At 39.4% G+C, this 26,074-nt stretch overlaps 1 protein-coding gene across 3 annotated transcripts in view; it reads left to right on the top strand.

Annotated features, from left to right (window-relative positions):
* Positions 1 to 11,523, top strand: part of TNIP3 (TNFAIP3 interacting protein 3) — a 119,711-nt gene extending 108,188 nt beyond the window's left edge. For all 3 annotated transcript variants that reach the window (XM_065596307.1, XM_065596306.1, XM_005290283.4), the window contains one exon: positions 6,915 to 11,523. In XM_065596307.1, coding sequence (XP_065452379.1) covers positions 6,915 to 6,946 — 32 coding nt within the window. In that variant the 3' untranslated portion in view covers positions 6,947 to 11,523. The remainder of the gene's footprint in view (positions 1 to 6,914) is intronic.
* Positions 11,524 to 26,074: the final 14,551 nt, after the last annotated feature.

The raw sequence follows: 26,074 nt of genomic DNA, 5'->3' as shown, positions 1-26,074 counted from the left end.
AAAGCCATTATACTCTCTCTCGTTTTAAATACTTCCTTAAAGACCAGCTGCTTCTGCAAAAGTCTGCAAGAAACTTCTGTTGGCTCCATGGGGAAAAAACCTTCTATTGCTAAGTAACAACATAATCTTAGAGGGGTTGTTCCTGCGCTACTTCTCCTTACTGTCTTGTTAATCCCCGGGTCATGTCCTGTCCATGACCATGGTGAAATTCTAGCTCTACTGAAGTAAATAGGAGCTTTCCCATTCTTCAACGGGACCAGGACTTCCTCATCATATCTGTTAAGAGGTACCTTGCAAATTTGGTGTGTTATTAAAATAAATAATACATTTAATATTTGAAGTTAATTAACACCAACCGGGGAGGGTTGCGAGGACTTATTAGGTGAAGTATGAAGAAGTATAACTAGAAATAGAAAAATGTAGTGAAATTAGGAAAAGGAAAATTCCACAGAAACCAGAATCATCCCTGAAATATTTTAATGACCTGCAGAAATATGGAGTAGCATCTTTTTTCCTTCCCAATATCACCCTCATTTTCCTGTTTTTGTTTGTTTGTTTCCCCCCTCATCCCCAGGCACTGTGACCCTCTTTTTGTGCAGGTGGCAGAGGATCACTTACATATAGATCTAATCTTCAACGTTTGGCTCCAGAGCTGAACTTTCCCAAGGACTATGGTGGTTTGGATCTGGGGGGTTGATTTGGACCCTTTCTAATTTTAATGGTAATGAATACCTTCCTTGGAGCAAAGGAGAGGTGGGAGGAACAATGAAAACCAGAGGAGAGGGGAAATGCAAAGGGGAATAGGAAAACAAGGAGTTAAAGAGGGAAAAAATTCTCCTACCCATTTCTCCTTGAAAAAGCTTTCTCTCCAAAACCAGAATAAAACAAACAAGGGTAATGTTCAAGACAAACAATTTTCACATTTTTGTTCAACTAGAAATTCTTACTTTTTGTTTATAAACCTGAGTTGTAACACTAAAGGCAGTGGCATTTTAAAAAGCACAACAGCCCCAATGTCAGCTGTATTTCAAATTTCTGCCGAGATTACAGCAGTGAAATATGACTTTACGGCTGGGGATTTACAAACGGACAGAGCTTTGATTATTGAACCTCCCTTATCGTTAACCTCCTGTTTATTTAATCAGGGTTGTATTCCCCGACTGTTTCACATAACAGGGTGTTTCACATAAGTGAGATTTGGCTATACTGTAAAGTGCCTGTTGCTCCTTAATGCTACTGCAATCTGCTGAACTAGTTGGTCTTGGGTAAGCTGTCAGTCCAAAGCTTAGTCCTGCTGAGCCAGCTGGCTGTATATGCCTTAGTCCTTAAATGCTTAAGAGCTACAGTGCATGAAGCTGTCTTGTCTAGCCAGTTGTCCCCAGAGCAGCCCCAAGCTGGCTGGCCATGACTGGGGAGAGCTGTCGTCAGCCTTAGAAAGCTGAACTCAGTTGGGAGAATCTGAATGCAGATTTTGAAGTCTGCAGCAGCAGCATACTTGATTATCTCCACCCTCAGTTATTCAAAGGGCTTCACTTGTCTCATGAAAATTTGATCTGGACTACAGTGCTGCAGATTCCCAAAACAGTGACACTGGGTCTATAAGGTGTATTTATGCGTAACCGTGTATAGTCAGTTTGTATTTTTTTGCTTCAGTCTAGGTAATACTGAACGTTCCAGTTACTTTGTAAAATTGTGTCTGCAGCTTTAGGGAGTTTAACTTAGATATTAACAAATAGTTACTCACCCAGAAATTGTTTTAATAGGCCCTAAAGATTAGGGAAAATGTATCCTCCAGAAAAGCTTAGGAGCCAGGAGACTGTGTAGGCTGCCTCTAGCTGCAGGCTATGGAAACAGTTTAACCATTTGAAGCCTAATTTAAAAAAATTACATTAAATGTGTTTCTCCTTTTACGGTGTGTTTAATGACTCAGTGTATTCCAAGCCCTTGCACATTTGCAGGGTAGCAGTTCTTAAAGGAGTCCCTTATTGCTGCTAGTGGTCTGGTAAGAAACACCAGGCTGTACCCCAGGGTAAAGTCATGAGTCCATGAATGTGCCCTTTGGGAGGAAACATGCTCTATGTCCACAGGAACCTGAGTGATTAACCTGCAGAGGCTTTACCAGTGGGATCAAAACTGAATCCAGGACTATTAAAACCGCTAGTTGCAAGTGGAAAGATATGGGCTGCACTGTTTAGAACCATGTTTATTGGTTCTAAGACAATAAGATTTTCTTCCCATTCATATCCATAAAGGTCCACATTGTATCTTATTAAAACCCCTTAGTGAAGCTCCTTTTGTCTGAGGGCATAAATAAATGTGGGGGATTGCAGAACACAGCTCTTCTTCTTTTGTGTGCTGTGTTCTGTGCCTGCAGAGACATGCCTTTAGCAGCCTATGCCCAGAAAGTGAGCAATACGAGATCAGGCTGCCAGCAAGAGACCATTTAATAAGAGTCTCTGATCCAAAAAGCCAGTCTCCAGAGCAGAGTAAGAAAAGCAGGGTGACTAGAGGAAAGGATGGGTACTGGGAGTATGGGTAGGAAGAGAGAGCTGGCCTGCTCTGCAACTTACCTCCCCTTTAGGCCTGTGCATCTTTCTCCTCGTGATAATGCAGATGCCATAGGAAAAACTGGAGGGGAAATAAATTAGTTGGTTGAAAGAGGGAAAAGGGCAATATATAAAGGTGGACGAGAGGACAGATTTGGGTCCAGGGAAGAACAGTGTGCAAGGGAGGTGCAAGGGAGCAGAAACAACACACAATATTGCAAGCATAGCAGTGGCTTGACTTTAATGGAGCTGCACCTGCTTTCAGCAGGGCTGAACCTGGCCCCTCCTCTTTTTACTTTGTGCCTGGATTTGTGCTAGATCTCAATTCTGAGGCTTTCCTCACTTTCTTGCAGTCTAGCCTTGTTCTAATGTTCATACTTCCCTTCAGTGGCACCAGTTCCTAAACCTACTTTACATGTTATATCACTCAGTGTTCTTGGAATTTGTTTTTATTTGCTTTAGGGGCAAAGGATAAAGAATTCCAGCAAGTGTACTTAATTTGAGTTTATTTAGCAGGTGGGGCTGGCTTCCTTCCTTATCTAACTGTGCAAAATTGAAAAGGTGGTTGGAAAAAAAATTGGTTTTGGAGACTTTCCCTGAACCCTCTTTTCATAAAGATTTCTCTGGAAAAGAAGTTTTATTGCTCGGAGCTCACGTGTCCTTGCTGCTGGCATGTGTTGTTTCTTTTGCTTCCTAGATGCATCTTGGGGTTTTTTGATTTTTGGCAGAAATAACTAGTGGTCCCCCAGTAGGTGTATTCAAGAACCACACTTATCCCTTCAAAACCCCTGATCTAAATACGGGAGCTCTTAGTCCTAATTTTTATATATTCATTATATATTTTAATTTTGGGACAAATCATGCCTGGCTTAGCGCACAGGGAGAGGGTAAAACGAGTCCTTCCTCATCTAACTCCCTGCTCAGCGGGCAGTACTGATTTAGTTGCAAGATCCTAGGAAGAATGGGAGCGATCAGCTAATGCTGCTAAGTAGGCCTAGATGGGGTAAGCAGAGTTCAGCCTGTGGAACTCTAGGTACACCATTTAACAAATGTGGCAGGACATCTGAACATCTCTAGAGGCAAGATGTGTCCAGGTACCCCTAGTGTAGTGCCACCTCTCATTCTCAGGAGCCAATTTTGCCTTTAACATACACATTCTTCTGCTACTAATATTATAATTAGAGCTGGTGAGAGAATGGATTTTTTTTTCTGTTGAAAATTACAACTTTTCAAAGAAAAAATTAAAACCTGAAAATAAAGTTTTGGTTTTTCAATGAAAAGTTAACACTTTCCACGGAAAGTGCTGAAAACCGTTTTGATGGGAAATTATTGACCGGCCCAAGGTGTGTTTACACGCATGCATATTTGAAACTGCACAAGTATTTCAAAGTTGGCCTTTATAAAGCTTGAAGCTTTACCAGCAAACCAGGAAATATTCATGAGCTGGTCTTCGCATGGGAAACTAAAGATTTGACAATTTACCCCATGTTTAGCTCTTTCAAACATTTTTAGAAATTCTGCTCAAATAATCCTTTCTCACACTATAATGCAAACCATAAACACACTCAGGATGGCCTACAATTTCTGTTTCCTGAAACGTCAGAAGTTTTCATTTTCTAATTTTGGTTTCAAAATCCACCATCAACTTAAGATCACAGAAAATTCCATATTGTTCAGCTGAATACCAGTTGTAGATGACCACTGAGAAAGTATGATATGAAATTTAAACAGTAGTATGGCTTTAAATGCTAACAGCTCCACCTCCGCAACAGGATGTTCCAATATGTACTCATTTCCTGCTTTTGCTGTCAATAAATGGTCCCGGCTATTTTAAATAGCTTCAGATGCATTGATAAGCTAATATTAAATTAGATTGAAGACATTGGGAAGACATCAAGGCATTTTATAGTAACTTGGTTTTCTCTGGTTTACATTGTGAGTTCATATGGCAGTGGTAATACTGGTATCTAACATACTGTAAATACACAGATGTTAATTAATTAGATTCTTTCCTGTTGGTTTCATGAAGCATTCATTTGCCATGTGGAAATTCCTTCTTTCTCATCCATTATCTGAAGGAGATGCAAAATTAGTTCCATGCTATTTGTTCACTAATGTAGATGCAACAACTTTGAAAGTACTGTGTTTATTACTTTATTCTATCAAAAATACACTATTCCTGCTTAAGTGAGGGCCCAGTTCCCTTTGTGTGCGTTTTTGAAACGCAAACTACTGTGGGCCAGATTTAGACTCCAATGCCAATTGCTTTGCACTGCTGCAAAGCAGCCAGAAAGCCAAATAAACCAGTTGACCAGGGGATTCTTGTGTAAAGGTAATTCTTAAATTGTGGCAGCTGAACATCACCCCATTCCTGGCCATCTGTGGAGGGAACATACCTTGAATGCCCTTGCACTTGGCTGATTCTCAACTGCTGGACTGTCCCTTTTGGGGGACACCTCTGTGCTGTTCTAACTTATGCCAGGAACTGAAGTGGTCCCCAGCAGTTATTAGGATCTGGAGAGAGCAAAGGTGGCTTGAGGCCATCACCACCTCAGTTCTGCATGAAGCACTGAGAATCTAGCTCTCCCATTTTAATTTTTTCAATAACTTTTTAAAAAGTTACAGATACTGACACTTTATGGGCACCTTTGAAAAATCTTTTTTTAGAAATAATTCTGCTTATAACATTATCTTGTTTTTTTTTACCTTTCCTTTTTTTTTTTATTATTGAGGATATTAACATGAAAACAGTGGACTGAATTCCCCATTGCCTTGTACCTTGTATAATTATTTATACCTGTGTAAAATACTACCATTCTGATTTGGTAGGATTTTCCGTTCACTTGAATAGGTATAAAATGACTACAAAAGACCCCAGGCCATGGAGAATTGGTCCTACTGCTAGCTTCTTACCTGAAATTATCATTCCTTCTTGTGACAAATTCATTTCTATAACAGTCAGTGCTGATGCTACAGTGTTATGACTTGGGATTCAGCTCTCTATACAAATACAGATTTGGAGTAACACTGATTTATATCAGTATAACTGAGATCAGAATCTAGCCATAGGATTGTATGTTTAGGCAAATGTCCACAATAAGAAAAAATAAGGGAAGAAAATATCTCTATGGCCCTGATCTTGCATTGTCAGGTGTGAGGGGGCCCCAGGCCAGCACAGCAGGCTACCTGACTTTTAGACAATGTAGAATTAGGCCTAAATAGACCCTTTTCAGAAATTTACCATGAGTCATTGATTGCTTTGTAAATTCTGTTTTTTTTTTAATTGTGTGGGTGTGCCACTGTAATAGTACTATGGTCAAAGGTGAGGTGATCCTTCCAGGTGTGAGGATTTGTAATCCACGTGGCATGTCAGCTGAATAGACATTCTACATATATACCTTCACAAATAGAAAATATTCATCATCTAATTGTCATCCATCTTATACTCAACACTTAATTTATCACAGAGACATAAAATGGCTTCTAACTGTTACAGACAAAGGAAGAGTTCTATTATGAAAACCTGGAATTCCAACAATGTTGCCTCTTCATCTCCTGCCACAAATATGGACCTTTGGATTTAATTTTCTTTTCTCAGAATGTTCATCCAAATTCTTCCCTCAATTGGGAACCAAAGGGCTGGTAGGTTTTGTGATTGGCTTCTGACTGATGTAACATGTTGGAGCAGTACATTATTCTCTCTGATATAGTCAGAACTCAGAATACTCTTGGGAGTATTTCCTATTGTTGTTTTAATGTTTTGCTTGTAAGTGATGTACTGTGTGCTTTTTCATGGTGTTCCTAGCAATATGTTACAACATTTCAGGAACTTCTGCTGAAACGTCTTCAGAAAGGATGTATGTGTTATATTGGCAATCAAGTATTTTCCTTTCTGTGGTGACATTTTGTCCATGCTCACTTGCGTTACTATCATAGACATATGCTTGAACCACAGATGTGCTAAGAGTTAATACTACTAGATTTGTCACTGCCTTGTACCTTGTGTAGTCTCTTACACTTCTGCAAAATGAGAGTGACACATTTTATTCCCACTTTGCAGAAGTGTAAAAGACTACACTAGGTGCAAGGCTGTGGCATATAGGTCCTAGCATATACTTTAGCAGCTGGTATTTGAGAGAGGTCACAATTGACTATGAGATGGTAACCACTGACCACTGTTTAAAATAATGGCATTCCTAACCCATCTTGTTTCTCTTTTGGTTTATTGTATACTTATGGGGACTGTAAGCTTTTGATTATATGGAACTTAAATTCTTAAAGGAAAAAATCAAGTAAGAAAAAGGGAAATTAATCACAAGTGGGTTAATATTTTTAATTTTAAAACATTTTGTATTCATTTACTTGCAGATACTTCCTCAGAGAAAGAAGTCCATCACTGAAAGCATATGAACTAGAGACATGCAGATGAATTACACATGCTCCCATACTGTGAAAGACTGGGAGCTAGCCTGATGTTTCCTTGTAACTTTATTGTTCTTTGTTTTTTGCCTATAGCTCCTTATCTCTCCAGTGCATGTTATTTGTACCTGGTGAAATCCCAGTGGGGGTGGTGATGATGATGGAGACACAGATAAATCCTTCACAGATGTGATCTTCAAGAACTGGTTAAATTATCTGGGGAAACACCACTCCCTTCCTTTCCTTTTGTGGAAGATGCTGCCCATACTGGCTACAGAGATCTATAGAAACATCTCATGATACAACATTTAACTACTGCTGGGGATTAAGAGGATGTTGCATCTGATTTGAATATAAAATGTTTAAGCACATTAATATTGTGATCTTGTGTAAGAATCACAATCCATTTTATTTAATTTCTGAAAATTATTTGTTGTGCCATTTTGAATTCTGCACTCATTTCTCTGCATATATATTTATTGGAATGATAGCTCTTCAGAGAAGCGGCTGTCTACTACTCTGTGTTTGTACAGTGCCTGGTATGAATGAGCCCCATTTTAAGTTGGTCCTTAGGCGCTTCTGTAATAAACATGATTATTATTAATAATAGGTTGACGAAAATGGCAATCCTACTTTAACATCATTTGCCTAATAACTGTAATTATGTCGCACGTTGTTCAGTTTTCCATGGTAGACACTGAACCTGCTCCCATTTAAGTCATGGCCAATTCTTCCATTTATTTCTATAGTAGAAAGCTTGGGCCTAAAGCCTGCAAAGGATATGATCATAATTCTGTGTTTGTGTATATATTTATATAAATGGAATATTAATGGCAATATTCCACTGATTTATATTGACAGTGGAAACAAGTTTCTACTTATAGAGGATTTTAGTAATTAATAATGCTAAACATAATTGTCCAACCTTTAATTTGAGAACACAATTACATTTTAGATAGAATAGTTCTGTTTAAACCATGAAACTTTATAGGAAATCAGCATGACAGATGTTTGGCCAACACTGCATGATGTAATCTGCTCACAGTATTACTGCTCTCTCCCTTCATATATTTAGTAGGACAATTCTTGTAGGGATTGTGCCACAGCCTGTTAGGGCTCTGCCTTACATAGAGGTAAGTCTTGTGCCTTAAGTAGTAGGTCACATGAAAAGTCTAATGAATGTTCTTGCTGAATCAGTAGAAATTTCTTAGTGTGAGTCTAATTTCACACCACACCTTCCTAAATTGTACCAAGGCAGAGTTTTCAAGTGGACCTACCAGCCCTCACGGCCATATGCAAGATAATTCCCACATTAATAACAATCCATTTTTATTCCCATTAATGTACAAAGACTTTTGCATTAAAATAATAACCTTCAGAGATTAAATGTTTTCAGCATTTGAATTCAGACCCAATGGAAAACAATCCCTGGGAAAGGATTTTTCTGCAATTAAATTAATTCCTCCAAGCGCTTTGTTTTTTGCATTCAAGGAGACAAATCCCACCCTATTTGGTCACACAGACCAAGAGGAACATGACCAAAATCCTAAATTAACCATTCTCTGGAGAATAACTATTTTTTCATGATTTTTTTAGAAACCTGTGGCATAAAAGCCCAAGTGTCCATTGAAGCTGCTATCTCTGCATGGGTATGAAGCTAGCTTACAGACACTGTAGCAGCAGATAATTTAACTAGCAGACAACTGATTAATGATTTGGCTAATAAGGGTGAGATCATGGAAAATGCTAATGCAGTGCCTTAGGAAAATCCAATTATAATGTAACCTAATTCAATTCAGACTCTCAGCAGGTGACCAATGTTGTGGGAAGAATACCCCACACTCGGCTGTAGTGAATGTTCAAAACAGACAAGCTTCTGTATATCTGGTGTTTCAGCCAACAAACCTCCATTTGATTCACTTCAGCCCTTCTGCTCAACTAACTATGAAGGTTGTGCCTTCTATTTGTGAAGCTTAACTCATTATATAGTTTGAGGAACCATTATCTGGCCTAAGCAGAGATGACTCAACATGAGTCATTCATGCTAAAAAAACAGAGTTTGCAGTGCTAACTTTTTTTTTCTTGGTATGGACACAGGGTTTTTAATGGTTAGTTGGCTAGGGCCTGATTCTGTAAATATTTACTTGCACAAATCCCAGTGAAGCTAATTGTGAGACTTTGCTTCTAATATGGTGGAAGCGGAAGAAAGAGGCCTGTTTACCTTTTGTGTGATGCTACATTTCCCCAAATCCAGGCACTGCTTCCCTCTGAATTAGTGTTGTAACATTAGAACAGCACACATCAAAGAACTGTTTTTTCTGTTTGACAGACAGGGGTGGGGGGTGGGGAGAGAGAATCAATTAGATTAAACCTACGGTGATTTATTTCTACAGAATTGTTGTCTCCAGTTCCAGTGCTTTGCCCAATCTGGATAATGGAGCTTCTTTCACTTTCTTTGGAAGATTATTCCACCTTTTATCAGATCTCCTGTTACTCCCCTATCTTCAGTCAATATTTTTCTTTCCCAAATATCATCCCATTTCTTCTTTTTAACCTTCCCATTTAGCTTTCTCCAACTTATTTGTATTGCAGTGGTGGATAAAGGAGACCAAATATACAATCAAGGATGTGACATACTTTTGTGGTAGGCTAGCTTTTTCATAAAGGTGTCCGTTGGAAGATGTTTAAAGTTTGGGAGTCTTAAAATAAATCGTAGAGAAGGGAGATTAGTGGGCAGCATAAATCAAGCAGTCAATGTTGACGTATGACAATGATAAAGATTTGCTGAAAGAGTCATTTTTTAAAATATTGAATACAGAACTTTATTAGAATAAAGAAAAGAGTATTTATTATCCCTAAAACTACTGCCTCTCTCTGCTTTACTGTAGAGCTGCTGCCTTATAACCTTTCTCAGCCCCATCACACTTCCCTTTCTGCTACAGATTTAAAGAAATAGTACACGCACTCCCAAAATGCAGATACTAAATACAGCATACCACACGGCTCTGCAGTTTATCACATGGTTATCACAACCCACGTGGGGAGGGGGGAATAAATATGTATTCTATATAATATTCTATACTTAAATACCTTGAGATGCGGTGTAAAAGTTTCCTGGGCATAAATTTGTGATGGCTGTATTACTCATTGAATAATTTCCAGCCTTCATTTCAGGCCATACTGTACTTTAGGGATGAAGAAAATATTTTTGTCAGATTAATTAAAAAAAAAAGGGTGGGAGCTGTTTGAAGTTGCTCAGAAGTTCTGAATACTAGAATGAGTGTTTGAGGATATGGATTAATGAAAAGAACATGGGTAGGGCAGTGAAAGGTACCTGTACAATTTGTCTCATAGGTCTGCATATAGTAATACAGATATGACAACCTATGTGTGCAATTCTGTAAATATAAGGGGAAAATCCTGAACCACTTTACTCTCTGCCTTGAATTCATTCATTGGTTTTCTTGCTTGCCACATCAGTCCACATAAACTGAACCCTAACTACATCTCTGATCTTGACTCGGACTTTTCCTTCTACTCTCTAACCTTCTCCCAGTCCTCTCTCCTTATAGTTCCCTTTGTCTCCTTCCAGTCTTTGGTATTGCATCTTTTGTCATGCAGTCTTATTTGCTTGAACTGTCTTCAACATTTTACCTGCCAAGCACCCTTTTCCTTCCTCCTCCAAATCTCCCCTTAAACCTCACTTCCAGGAGTCCTTCCAAATTTGTCCTCTTCACCATTAAGTTTCTATGCCCTCCTGCACCTGGACTGCTATTTCATGTTCTATCTTGCCTATTTTAGTCCATGTCGATACAGGGGTTTGAGCTCCTTGGGGGATTGGGGCCTTAGACTGTAACCTCTTTGGAGAAGAGAATTGGGTGGTATTCTCCATTGTGTAAAGTGTTATGTTGCTATATAAATGGTCATTAATTATAGCAAGAATGCTTTCCAGCAGCTCAACAACAAAGACCTTATTGTCTGTGAAAACAGTAATTTATTATACCCAATTAATTAAAAAAGAGTTTAAACATGAGTTACATAGGTGTACTGGCAAAAGACTATTCTATTTGATGGCCCGTGTTGTAGGCCAGCCATGAGTCTGGGGTGCTCTTGATGATAAAATGCTTTGAGGTTCTAGGAGCATGAAAGACCATGTAAAAACCTTAGTCTAGTCTAAGCATTGGCAAGAGTTTGGCATCACATGAATATGATTTATGATAAGCTGAAGCTCAGCCTCCCTAGCTCCCATTTGTTTGTCTTACCTTACCTTGATAAACTGCAAATTACATCATCAACCCTACCCCTCACACCACCCTCGCACTGCGTTTACAATATACCTTTACTTTAGTTGAAATAATCCCCCAAATTCAAAAATACCTGTAAGATTTATTTAAACCAGATCTTAGTATTTTAACTTTATAAAAGAGATTCTTTTTTCTTCCTTGCTGTAAATGGTAGACAGTGTCTCTGATTTTGCAGATGCAAGTTGAAAGGTGTATAAGACACTATGGCAAAGTAATGTATTTTCTTGATTAATAAAACACACTCCCACCATAAACCTGAGTGCTGGTTAATTCTGTGTTTTCACTTACAGCAGCCACTGCCTCTGTTTCTTCTCCACCTGCCCCATAAATAGAGAACACCCAGGTGCTTCCTGTTTTGAGGATTGCTTCTGGGAGAGCAATGGGCCCATGCTAGTTACAGATCATGCAATAAGCTCATGGGGAAAGTTGTGTGTATGGAGACAGAGAGGTCAGACAAATGAAGGCAAACAAGTCAGTTACATGGTGAAGCACATTTATTAAAGCAATCTGTCAATCAGCATGTGACATGAGACCCATGGGCTTGAAAATGTGGATCAGAACTGTGTTGGCCCAATAAAAGGCAAGAGAACAGATTAACTATCCAGCTTTTCCAGGACTGATGTGGCTGATGGCATTTCCCATAGCTGATGGAAATGCACTTGGGCAGGGAGAAGGGTAACCTGATAAAAGGATAGGTTACATCTCCAAGGGAAGAACAAATCTGCTTTTTGGTACCTCTATCACCATTCCATATCATCACTCAATTTCTGTTATGGGTTAGTTGGGATAGAAAAGGGGCTGTCAGAGAAATGTATTGGGAGGAAGTTTCTGTTCCAGCCTACAAGCGGTGTTTCTTCTGCGTGCACAGTGGGCCTAATTATCAGCTCACAGCGGGGTAAACCGAGTTAATCCATTCAAGTCAATGGCATTACACTGGTGTAACTGGTATAAGCACAATGCTTCTGCTGAGAGCTGTTGCCGGTGCCCACCCAGCTCCCACTGGCCCCCACTAACTGTGGCAGTGGCTTAAAGCCACAGTGTAGCCCTAAGAATAGGCAAACTGGCATGGATTTCATAAAAAACAACCTGACTAGAACTTGACCTGAACTGAATGCTTTTGGAGTCTAGAAAAAGTTCAGGTAACATCTTACAAAAATACTCATACTGTATTTGCTGAGTCTGTTCTTGCTAGTTCTCGTTCAGCCTGGAAGCTGCAGACCAGACCAGAAACTGGAGGTACTAGAAATATTGCTAGAAAGCATGTCTTAATATTCAGATAAAGCTCAGATGAGTTTCTGAACTTTTAGGTGCTATCCAAACTTAACCTGAGATTTACCTATGGGGTTTATTGATCCCCTGGCTGGGTCACACAATACCAACACTACTTCTTTGCTGACCCATCTAAATCTGAAGGTACGTAGTTGGCTAGTCCACCCCCTACACACACACACACACACACACACACACACACACAGTCTGCTTGAGCTGGAAATTACATCTCTAGCTGCAGTGTAGACATACCCTGAATCTGCAGATTAAAATAATGGGCCAAATTTATCCCTGGTGTAACTCCACTGAGGACATGGTCACACTGATTAGGATGCTATGGAGATGCACATGGTATATGAATCTATATGGAAGAGCATAGAACAGACATTCAAATAGAGAAGTTAATTTCACAGAAGTCAGTTGATTTACACCAGGAATGAATTTGGTCCAAATGTGCAAGATATGTGACTTGCCCAATCATATTCTTTCTAGTGCTTAATGTCAACAATTTAAATAGCAGCATTGTTAAATATTTCACTATGGATAATTTCTGCAGACGCAGCCAGGTATTTTGAGACCATGAGTGAAGCTGGGGCAGAGTATTAGTGTGGTGTATCTATTTTAGCCTGATAGACAATTGATTTATGATGTCTTTGACCAATAAAAATAAAGTCTCCAGAATAGGAATATACCTGTTAACCGAGGTTTTGTATTAACATATATCTGTCGAGCCATAAAAAATATATTGCCAGAAAAGTGGCAGTTAATCTGAGTGTGCTATTAATTTAATAGTGCTCCCATGGAGAGGCTTTGACAGAGCTACTACTGACAAACTTTCCATAAATTCCCACTGTTCCACAGATGCTTATGACAGTGTCCAGTTTTCTCACTCCTTTCTCCAAAGTCTTTTGCTCTGTAGTCACAGCAAACCATCCCTTTACATTTTATCAGCCAATTGAGAGTTGTGAGAAGTAGAATTCCCATGTGCAGGGGGCTTGGAATGCTATTGCTGTGCTGACAGAAATCTTTTCTCCCTCTCCCCCCCCCCCCCCAATAACTGAACCCTGATTTAATAAAAGTTTTCTCTTTAATGAGTGAAAACTTTGAAGCTATAAAGCACTTGCAACCCATTTGTAGTCAGGTGTTACCATTAAAGCACAGATAAGAGACACACAGGAAAAGCAAACAAAAAACTTTCTGTGGTGGAGGGGGTGAAGGGTACTGGTAGGAAAGTGAACTTCCTTACCGCTTTCAAGTTTAGTGTGAACCAAATCCATGTTATGAAAATCTAATTAGCTCAGCAGCTCTAGTTAATTTCTCCCCATCACTGTGGGTCTGGGTGTTTTTAAAAGCCTGTATAATATTTGAACATGCTGGGTCTTTCCATCATCATTTTAAAAGAAAATGGCAAATATATAATGTACATTGATTCATACAAATTAGATGATATGTCAATACTATGTGTTGTATTTATAATACTGAAGGCCTTCAGGACCACGAAATAAATGCTATTAATTCTGGCTGACCTTTGTTTAGAATATTTGACCGAGTCTGTACATTTCTATTGAAGGGATATTAATTTCTATTAAATTCCATTGGCTGTTTAAAATTTTTTATCGCTTATTCTCTTAATTCTATAGTCTTTTAGAATACATTCTATAGACACCTATTGAAGTTCTATACAGTTCTATTGGTTTTGTCACTATTAAATTCTACATGACTTCTCTGTAGTCACATGCAAAAAATGCATGCACATAGCGCAAGTATTCAGATAGCACTATGCGTATATGCAAGATGTGGGTTGCATGTACATGTGAGCGGAATCCCCATTTGTGCACACACTGGATACTTGCATGTCTAAATTATGTCCATTCAAGTGTGTATATACCCTTATGAAGATTTGAGCCTTACAGACAAACACATAAGTATACACGTGCTCTTTTCCCAATGTACGTGTTGTGTTTCCTTAACATACAACTTTTCATGGTCCTTAATTTGAGTGGGAGCAACTGTCCTGCAGTGCACCATGGAATAAGACTGACACACAGGAATGTTGGTAAGAAGCTGCTCTTTGTTTACTGGCCCCAGTCACAGGATGTGGTTACTAAAAGTTTTAACTGTCATATGCAAAGGGTCAATGTCCACTGTCTCAAGTGGCTAGTGTAGTACAGAAAGTGAATAAGATTTGTTTAATGCCATTGAGCTCCAGCTTCATCAGGCCTCACCCAAAGCAGTGCCAGTCCAAAAACTTTCCTCCACTCATAATATTTTATTTTCTGGGCTAATGGTGTCTCCATAGCCAGAACTTCAAAGTACTGGCCACTAGCTTTTCTTTTTCAGCTGTTGTTTGCTTTACAATAGTTACACATCAGTGAAGGGGAAGGACTCAGCCACAAACGGTTACGTCAGACTCACTTCCATGACTATCCACATGGGTAGTGGTTGATTAGCCCCAGGAGGCCTACTGCAAGTGTAACACCGACAGACCCCAGGCATTGGTAGGCAGGATCGAACCAGGGACCTCTGGAGCTTAGCGCATGAGCCTCTACCGCATGAGCTAAAATCCAACTGACAGTTAGCTGAGGCTGTAGAGCAGACCCATTTAATTCTCTCTCTTTAAGTGGTCACAGTGTCACTAGATGGGACAGAATACCACACCCAGACGGTGTGCATGTTACATCACTTTTGTGTGATGACCTCTTTCCAGCACCCTTTTGCTGCTCAGATCCAAAGTTATAGAACATCTCCTATGGGTAACAGGAGATTCCTATGTACTCTGTTTATTTGACCCTGCCTTGTCTCAGGTTTGATCCTGTAGACCAGAAGAGTTCCTTATGTTTCCACTATCAGGTAAGGTAGTGTCTTCAATGTCTGCGATCATGTGTCTGCCAGTAACCCAGATTTTTCAACAGAACTCTGTTCCTTGGCTAGAGCATTTGGGAACACACCCTAGCATCATGCTGGTAGTTATTTCTAAGGGCTCCTATGGACCCCAGTCAGACCTAGGCAGCAAGCATTTCTTAATTTTTCTCTTAAATTGGCAACATTGTGATGATGCATTTCATAAGCCATCTCCATTCTCTGATATGCCAAAGCATGAGTCTATGGATGATCAGGATTCTTGCCCAAACATCAGGAAATACAGCCTGACTCCAGTAGCACCGTTCTTTGTGGCATTGTATGCATGCATCAAAAATGCAACATGCTGACTCCAATTTGATTTCTGCTCCAGTCATAAGGTCTCTAGCATATTCAAATAGGTCTAATTAAACTGCTCTGACTGCAAATCACCTTGTGGGTGATAAGGGGTTGTTCTGAACAATTCCTGCCATCCTTCAGAAGGTGACTTTCAAAATCCCTTGCTTGGACAGAGCATATCCAAGCTAGAAATCCATACACTGAAATATATTTCTCCCATAGCACCTGAGCAACAGGGGTGGCTCTATAGTCTTGGGTTGGATATGCCTGTTCGTACTGAATAGAATAGTCAGGCACTATAAGAATGTTCCCAACATTCTTTTTGTCTACTTTTAGAGACAGGATGCCAGTGCATACCACATCCAAAGGTCTGCTGCTGGTAATGCTAATGGTCTCCAGGCACACAGCTCTAGTTAGTAGAGTTTTTCTTTGAACCCACTGAGCATGTCTCACATTTCCAGTAGAACCTACTCCAAACAAGTTCCAGGGTTCTCTCCATTCCCAAATGTTCAAGGTTGTCATGCAGGGCTCTCATGGCAAGAGCTCTCCACTTCCTTGGCCGCACTAGTAGTTTTGCTGAATTTGTAAAGGGTCTGCTGTTATTTGGTGCAGCTCTTTCTTGATCAGCTTTACTTTGCTCCATTCTCTCAATAATAGTTTAACTTCTAGGGTAAACCAGGTAATTCTGGCTGGATTTTGTCCCTTCTTTTTAGCAGTCAGAGTGTCCTGGATATCATTGTCCTACAACTGGGCTTCTTGCCAGTCAGCCGCATTGAGCTGAGATAATGGAGATTGATCCAACACAACAGCGTTCAGAGGCTAATGGAACACTTTCAGAGGGCTGACCCAAAGTTTCTGTGACCCTAGGTGATTTATACTGTAAACAGTTCTTATTCCTTCCATAGGAATCACAACCATCTCTATTGCACGTGGGTGGCAGGATAATGCATCAGATCTATATCATTTCTCCCTGATTGGTACTGAATTCATATCTAGCTAGCCAAAGTGGATACCCATCTCTGCCCTGTAGCATCCAGATTGGGACGTGTTAAGACATAAGTCAGTAAATTGTTGTCCATTCACTTTTGAAATTGAACAACATACAGATAATCTTGAAATTTTAAGACCAAAATTCCAGCTTGTGAATGAAGCACTGAGTCTCATTATCAGAATCCTCAGCTGGCAAAAGTGACAGGTTTCTCATTTGCCTTCACCTTCTTACTTTAGCAGTGCTTCCAAACTAGCATCAATTTGTAGAATAAAGGGCTTGTTTGGTTCAGCAAAGACTAGGACTGGGGCATGAATTAAGGAGTTGTTAATCTCCTGAAAGGCCTTGTCTCATCTCATTGAGTCACAAAGGATTTCCAGGGATCATAATGTTTCTGTTGAAGAAGTAGGGTTGCCAGGTATCCAGTTTTCAACCGAACACCTGGTCGAAAAGTGACCCTCTCTAGCCTGGTGAAAGTGAGTGAGTGAGTGAGGGTGGGGGAGAGCAAGCGATGGAGGGAGGGGGGATGGAGGGAGCGGGGCCTCGGAGAAGGTGCAGGGCAAGGGTGTTCAGTTTTGTTCCGTCGGAAAGTTGGGAACCCTATCAAGAAGCTTTGTGGACTTAGTTTTTTACTTGCATTTCCTTTTCTCCGTGCTGGGCTAGTATTCTCTGGTATTCATTCAATGGCTTCACACTAATAGCATAATTCTTCACAGATCTGCAGTAGTTGCCACTAAATCATAGAAAGGTCTTGAGGTCTATGTAATGTTGTGGACACAGCCATATAAGTGTGTGCCTCTATTTTATCAGGATCTGTACCTTCACCTTTTTAAGACACAATATGACCCACCTATTTGACTGATCTGCGACACAACTGGCATTTATCGATTAATAGCTTCAGTCTATAGGCTTCTAACCAGTCTAATGCTTTTAGAAATCTTTCTTCATCTTCCGCCAGAGTTCTTCCAAACACAATCAAGATATCCAAATAAACAACTAATACTTGTAGCAAATTCATGTCTCCCACAACTTTCTTTGTGAAATGTTAAACACGGCAGTAAAGAAGTAAACTTCAGAGCCTACCTTTGGTGGGAAGAAAGCTCTCATTCTTGTATTACATTGATTCAATTAGAGTCCTAATCAGAGCCAGCTCCTACCCCCCAACTTGATTTACAATAGAATCTCAGAGTTACAAACACCTCAGGAATGGAGGTTGTTCGTAACTCTGAACAAAATGTTATGGTTGTTCTTCCAAAAATTTGACTGAACATTGACTTAATGCAGCTTTGAAACTTTACTATGCAGGAGAAAAATGCTGTTTTTACCATGTTAATTTAAATGAAACAAGCACAGAAAGTTTCCTTACCTTGTCAAATCTTTTTCAAACTTTCCCTTTATTTTTTAGTAGTTTACATTTGACACAGTACTGTACTGTATTTGTATTTAATTTTATTTGTCTCTGCTGTTGCCTGATTGTATATTTGTAGTTCCAAAGGAGGTGTGTGGTTGACTAGTCCGTTCATAATTCTGAGGTTCTACTGTACCTGGAAATGTTAGAGCCAATCTCAATTTTATTTTAAAGGATATTTTTTGCAGGCAGAAGGTGAGAAGCTCTCAAAGCTCCTTTGAAAATGTAACCAATGCAAACCCAGGGCTGCCCAGAGGGGGGGCAAGTGGGGCAATTTGCCCAGGCCCCACAGGGGCCCCCACGAGAATATAGTATTCTATAGTATTGCAACTTTTTTTATGGAAGGGGCCCCCGAAATTGCTTTTTGCCCCAGGGCCCCTGAATCCTTTAGCTGAGGATGAAAGCTGGTTGCTGATTTTTAAGATATGAAGACCTTGTTTTAATTCACATTCCCTCTATGATGTGGTGTCCCCCCGACACTTGCCCTGACAGGGTTAAGGCAAGTCTGAGGGGCCAATTAGACTATTAGGCAGCAAGCTGGGGGGAATTAAGCCTGCAAGAGAAGTCTTAATTGAAGAAAGTCATCTGGGCAGGAAAAGGTGGGGCCTATATAAGCCGGGATGCTGGTAACAGTTGGAAGTGCTGGGAAAGGCTGTAGTCATTCCCTGGAAAGAGGGAGCAGTGAAGCTGGCAGACCCAGAGTAGGAAGGAAGAGCAGGTAGGTTAGGAAAGTGTTCAGGGAAGGTACAGGATGGAACAGACCTTGACTGCTGACTAGAGGATCCCTGAGCTGGAACCTGGAGTAGAGGGCGGGCCTGGGTTCCCCAACCACCAGTGGCACCAGTGGGGCAATGCATAGGCAGGCTGAGTCACAAAGAGGCCGCAGCAGCTCCTGGAGCAAGAGAGGGGCTGAAGACAAAGAGATAAAGGTGGAGGGATGGCTTGCAGCCATGGGGAGAGGGGTCAACCTGGCAAGCTATTCCTCAGAATGCCCAGGAGGAGGCGCCATAACTATGGTGAGTACAGCAGTCCATCACACAGCCATGCAGGGCTGCCCTTTGGGGATTGTTGAATCTATAGATGATGTGAGTCCCTTGATTTGGGTGAGGAGCACTGCTGCCCAGGCTGCCACCGGTGAGACTAAGGTCACTGCAAGCCTACCACAAGAAGGGCAGCTCAACAACATGAGGGCTGGTGTGGTCTCCTGAACAGAACATGGGCCAAAGAACAAAAGGATGCCTGCATTTTAATCCCACGAGCATGTACTCTATCTACAGCCTTGTTCATGGAGTTTAATCTTTCCTACACTGTAAAATGGGTATTATAATAATAATGCTTCCTCACTGCCTAGTTTTAGCAATGCACATTTGCATACAGCTGTATTAGTGCTCATAATCCCCAGAAGGCTCACACACACCTGCAGTGGTCTCCCAGACTCAGCTTATTTGGATAGTTCTCCCTTGCAAAAAATTTTAAAAGATTGTCATATTTGTATTAACCCCAGCCCTAGCTGCTTGGACTCCAATTGTCCTGTAATAGGCAGTTTGGGGCTCATGACAATTCTTGCATGTGTATTTTTATATTAAAGTAGATTGATTAAATGTTGGGGTGTCCCAAAGAATCATCTTGATAACCATCTTCAAAATCCTCAGGCCTAGTTGTGTTTACAATGGACAAATGTTGGTTATGTTTGCTGGGTGTGAAGCTCGGGAGGCAAACTGATCAGGCATGAAAAATTGTTTCACTGGCCTGTCCAAAAATGCTTACAGTGACTCTACATAGAGTAACCCGTCTTTAAGTAGATGATTCCAGTTTTTCCAAGCTTTTAGTTCAAGAATACTCTTTCCATCCCATATATCTGGTTTACCTGATTTTTCTGTGCTCCTGCAATCAGTATGCTAAAAATGAGACGAAGGATTCAATAAGTTTATCCTGTCCATTCCTTGCTGGTCTTTAGGACTTTGGTTGTAAGCGTGTCTACACAGATTTCCTAATATCTTTAGGAATATAAATATCAATGACCATGGGTTCTCCATAAGACCACACACACATCTTCAGTTCCTTCTCCAGTTCTCTTTGCTAACTGTCCATCATCTATCAATCCTCACTGTTATCAGGATTTCCAAATAAATCTGTTTTGAATATCCTCTGGTGTGCTGCGGAGCTTCCCCCCGGAAAGTGTAAATAGAATTTCTCTCTGTTGTCTTTTGTTCTTTATGAAACATTAATAATAAGGGAAAACCCCATTAACAATGTTTACTAACTATACATAAACACCTATAGCTAAGCCTTGCATATCTTGTTGCTCTGGCTGATTTCTGGTGGCTCCCATAGCATAGAACACAGTGAGCTCCACAAGAGGGCTCAGGAAACTATTTAAAGGGCTACCACTCTATTCCTATATACTACACTCTTTTTAACCAAGAAAAGATTGCTGGTGTGGTGGGTATCCATAGTCTAATTTTTCCAGTTGTTATATGATTGTGTATTCTTTGGATTTGCACATGTACCCAGGTACACTGTATTGGGCAAAAATAGGGGGGAAATATTACAAGATTAAATATTAATTATTGATTTCCTGGCCAATAAAGCCAGTGAAGTGTTTGTTTTTTCAAGGTAGAATTCATTTGCAATCTTCTGCATTGGCTTTTAACTTCCATTCATTTAAGACGGGAAGCACAAATCCTTGAAAGAGCTTTCGTAAGTAGACTCAGCAAAATATCTGTAATAGTAACTAAACACTGACTCAATGTCCTATCACAGAATTCACAACTATAACAACAGTCTTAAGAACAAATTTGGAAACTCTCTCTGGAATATCTGAGTTGTCTGTTTGTCCCATTCGGTGATTCTTAGTTATACAGAGAGGCCGAATTTCTAGAGGCTAGAATATGCAACTGGGAATGGTTTCCACTCCTGATTCTGTCACTGACTTGTGTTACCCAAAGCAAGTCACTTACTCTCTCTCTGCCTCATTTTCCCCATCAGTAAAATGATGATACCTGCCTCACAGGGATGTTGTAAAGTGTATTTAATATTTGCAAAATGCTTAAGATCATTGCATAGGTTATTTTCATGTTGCATAAAGAGGGAGACTTTCTTACTGAAGCCTATATGTGACTTTGTCTTGCAATATCAAAATGTTTAGGTGGTAGGAATGCTTTTTTAATAGCTATATCTGTTTTTTACACACACACACACAAGCTCTGAAAAGAATACTTCATTTATATGAAAATATAGTGAACAATTAAAATACGACTTAGAAATTGAAGATAGAGAGCTATTCATTAGAATTGTTCTCATGACAAAATCCTGCTCTCAACAAGTCAGATAGTAAAATAATCATCAACTGCATTGTGGCCAGGATTTGGCCCTTAGAAAAAAGTGCTACTCTGTGCTATTTTGACCTTTTTTATGATAACCCACTAGATGGAGCTGTTGTTTTGATGGATAAAGCTCTTCTGAATAGGTTGCTGGAAAAGCTGATAAAATAGGATGTAGAACAGATCTGCACTGAATTTTTCATGTCACAAAGCTAAACTGATCGACAGTTCTGACTTTTAGAGATGCTTGCCTTTAATGGACAACTCCATTGGGGTTAAACTTTCATATTTGAGAAAGAAATGCTTTTCTGCGGCCATCCTTATTTGTCCCCTTCAACCCTCTTTGATGTTTTTAATCTCTAGTTGGGGGACCTGCTGAAAAGTTGCTGTGTTCATTCTTCCTCAAACATATCCCTCCCCCACTTCATGGACAACAGTTTAAAACAACTTAAAACACCTTAGTTATAACACATGTCTAAAATCTGTGCACTGAGAAAGCTTGCTTAATGAGTTAGAGAGAGAAATATACCATTGGGAAGGGTGAGAAGGAACCAACCCTAAGTTTACAGTGCTTAACAAAAAAGTTATTCAAACCTTTAAGTGTGAGAAAGAAAACAAGGATTAAGTGTGATTGTCTATTAAGCACGTTTGTCAACTTTTTCCAAAAGAATAATATTATGGTGTATTCAGAAACCACAGATACATCCACACACCACTGCCACCGATACCTCCGCATAAGCTATGCGGGTACCCATGGCTGCTCACAGAACTGTCTCAAACCTTTTCAGAAGCACATTTGTTATCCAGGTAACCAAATAACTAACTTAATACATTACTGAATAGTGTAAACAGTTTGTCTGTGAGGGGGTTAAGCTTATCTTCAACATGGGTGGTGCAGACAACAATGAGATTACCCCCCTCCCAAGAGTATAATGTGTAGTGTGACCTGTCCTAAGAATACTTCACCCTCTTCAGATAAAGGGGAATGAGTGTACACCAGTTATACAACATTCTAATACGATAGTTCAGAAATACTGGCTAAATTCTGTTCTATTACCCTTATGTAACCCTTCTAACATCAGTGGAGTTGCTCTGAGAGCAGAATTTGGCCCATTTGTTTTTAGGCTTATTTTAGGCTTAGAGTTTAAGCAAGCAAACAATGTTTAATCTTTCTGTTTAACTATCTGATTCCATGGCAACAAATTTCCCTGGGACCTAGATCAGACCCAGTGCCATTCAGATTGGGATTGCAGCGCTGGGAGTGTTTTATGGGAGAATTATTTGGTACCAATAAGTAGCTTCTGCCTCATTTGAAGCTACCTAGAATGAGTTTTCTAAAACTGAAAGCTGTTAGACACAAATTCCAAAGTTCAAAAGCATCTAAAGTATCTTTCTGTAGCCCAAACTTCCAGAAGAGGCTTTCCAGAATCCGGAAACATCCAGAGCAGGCTTTGCATGAATCACCCCAGGTTCTCTCTACAGTTCCATGACATCCATGACACTCTTATAACAGCAGCTCTCCTTCGTTTATAACATTTGTCTCCACTTATTTTTCCTTTTTAAAATGTTGGATGTCAGAAAAGAACTAATATGCAACGTTTCAAAAGGAAAAATAGTAAATCCCTGTTCTATAGGGAAAGTGTGATGCAAGCCAACACTTCAGAGAGAAATGAAAAGTTTCAACCATGTGGGGAACTCTGCACAAAGCACCATGGTTTCAAAGGCACTTAGGGCCAGATTTTTAAAAGTATTTAGGCACCTAGTGGGATTGTCAAAAGCACCTAGGCACTAAAACTCACTTATTTCAATGGGTGCTAGGCAACTAGATGCTTTTGAGAATAGGGTCTAAATATCTTTAAAAAACAGGCCCTTGCTGATTATCTAGTGTATTTGTGTGTAATGCTTTTAATTCTTATGTTTACTTCAGTTTGTTGAGATGTTAGTCAGATGCTGCTCATAACCACCAGACGTATGTTCATTTGGCTCTGTATTTGTACCTCTGAATTTAATCTTAAAGCAATAGCCTCTCTTCAACAATGCCTTTGCTGTAATTTGCTAACTGGTATGTTGTACCTTTCTGTCCTTTTTCTGCATAAATGAATGTCTAGCACACATGAAATGTTGTAATTAGTTGTTACACCCAGTGGGAGCGCTTGGGTGAGAGAAAAAAGAAGTAGGACATCTAAGTTAACATAGATGGATACACTCTTTAATCTAAGTGCTTTATAGCTGCTAGTTATTTTATAGAAGCCACATGCTCTATCATGCCTAATTTAGCTGTGTTTAGTTGCTAAAGTTAATAATGCAGAATTTGAATTAAAACAAATAAGGCTGAAGCCCAGGGGCCATTTTCTTTTATTTTCAGTCACTCGGATAATCCCTAGTCATGATATCAGCTTGTCGTCTTCTATTGCTCCATGTCAATAATTGGGGAGAATCAAATATGATTTGAACTCTTCCAGACAAAGACAATAACGTTACCGTATTTTCCAGGATCCGGCCAATAACCAACTATTTTCCTTTAGGTTCTTTTTTGGTGTTCCCCATAAAATAAGCTGTACCTTCCAGACTGCGTGTTCAGATTTTCTCAAACATAGTTGCTCATGAATTAAATAATCCTGTCATGTGAGCTTGATCAATGTATTTTCAGTGTTATCTTATACAGTGCTATATACATTTATGGTGATATTGTATACAAATAATCCTCCTAATAATTCTGAATGTAATTACCTATGGTCTAGGCACTAAATGATCTCTTGTGGATCCTGGTTTTTCTGGGGAAATTATGATAGAAAAAGGCCTTCAGTAGTTAATTCCAGAAACTTTTATGCAGTTCTGATGAGGTCAGTTTTCAAACTGTTTTCCCAATGTCACTGGAGTTACCAAATGGTCTTAAAATGACAGTTCAAGATGCCTAAGGACCGTATATTGCCTTGAGATCAATGGAAGTTCCATGCACAAACTGAAGGCAATATATAGCCTTTAATGCCATTAACAGGTACCAGATTAATATTCCTTGGCCTTGAGAGTGTCACAAATGCCTTTGCAGTGTCATAGATTCTATACAATAGCTATTCCTTCTGAGTCATAAAATAAAACCAAATCCCCAGTAGTTTAAAACTATTCTAATTTTATGTTTGTTTTTTACCTATACATGTTAAGTTAAAACCATATATGGAGAGGGAGGGAAATGTTGAAGGGGGCCTTAGGCTGGGCCTCAGAACTGTAGATGTCATTTTCACATTTAGGATTTTTCATATGCAAAAAGTCAAACTTGTGTGTGCAAGCTGCGTTTGCACGTGTCAAGGAACGAGTTTTGTGTACAAGTTCATAACTTGGGTTTTGGGTACACAAAAATTAGAAAAAACAATTTGGGATACAATTTTAAAAGCCACGTCTGAATATCTGGCCCTTAGTGTCAAGAAATCAATTTGTTGGCCACTGCAAGAATATGATACATAAACCGCTTTTGACAAAGGGCTTAAGAAAAAAATTAACGAAGGAGAAAGTACAATAGGAATCTTGGCCTGGAGTAACTCTATGGGGGAATCTATTTCCATCAAAATTAAAGAACAAGTGCTCAGGATCAAAGTGGCCTACACCTATTATTTAGTGCACTGAATTCTCACACCACCTCGCCTTTAACAAACTCACATGTTTTAACTAGAGCAATACACATTCTTACAACAAATTTTAATGGGGCCATCGTGTACTTGAAATAATTTAAATGATTCATAGACAATTTATTATCCAGAAAATCGTTTAATCTTTTTTAAATAGCTTGATATAATGCAGTTCTTTTTTTTCCCTTCCCCTCAGAGTGTAATTAAGATTGAGAAACAGTGCTTGGAACATGAGGGAGCCCTGTTTCTCATTACCTTGCACATGCAGATTTTGGATTTTACAGTGAAGCCACTCATCTTTGATCTGGTTTTATACTATTATTCAGATTTGGCAAGCTAAAACAAATACCCACACATTTTTTTTCACAATAGATGTTTTTCAGTTGAGATGTGACAGCCCTGTGTTAACTAGTCTGATTTAATAAACCATATTTTGGTGTTTATATTAATCAGTTCATAATACAGTAGGATTTTAGGGTGAATATACTGTAGATATAAAATTACCTGCATGAAGAGACTTTAAAAGGTGTCGCAAATAAATAGTGTGTGTGTATATATAATATATATATTGTCCACATTTTATTAAGATTGGATAATGAGTCCAAAACCAGCCCCAGATAAAGAATAAAAAACAGCCCTCATGTAAAGTGGTATAATTCCATTGATTTTAAATGTTAATATGACAGTTTAAACCACAGCTGGATTTGGCTTATTGGGTGTGTCTTAAATTTACATAAATCACTGTTCACTGCTGAGTCTTCTCATTTCATCCTGACCTTCACTCACACCAATGCATTTAAGTAATGCAGTATAAATATTCTGTTGAATCACAAGCTGTGCTCAAACTGCTGCATATGATTTTGATTTGTTTTCTTGCTCTTGTGAGAGAAAATAAAATCTCTCATTAAAATCTATAAGAAACCATAATTGAAATGACAGTAGATCCAAGACAACATGTACAGAATTATTATAGTACTGCCATTGATTGTAGTGGTT

This window comes from Chrysemys picta, chromosome 5, assembly GCF_011386835.1.
Source record: "Chrysemys picta bellii isolate R12L10 chromosome 5, ASM1138683v2, whole genome shotgun sequence".
Lineage (NCBI taxonomy): Eukaryota > Metazoa > Chordata > Testudines > Emydidae > Chrysemys > Chrysemys picta.
This window is presented reverse-complemented; position numbering and strand designations above follow the sequence as displayed.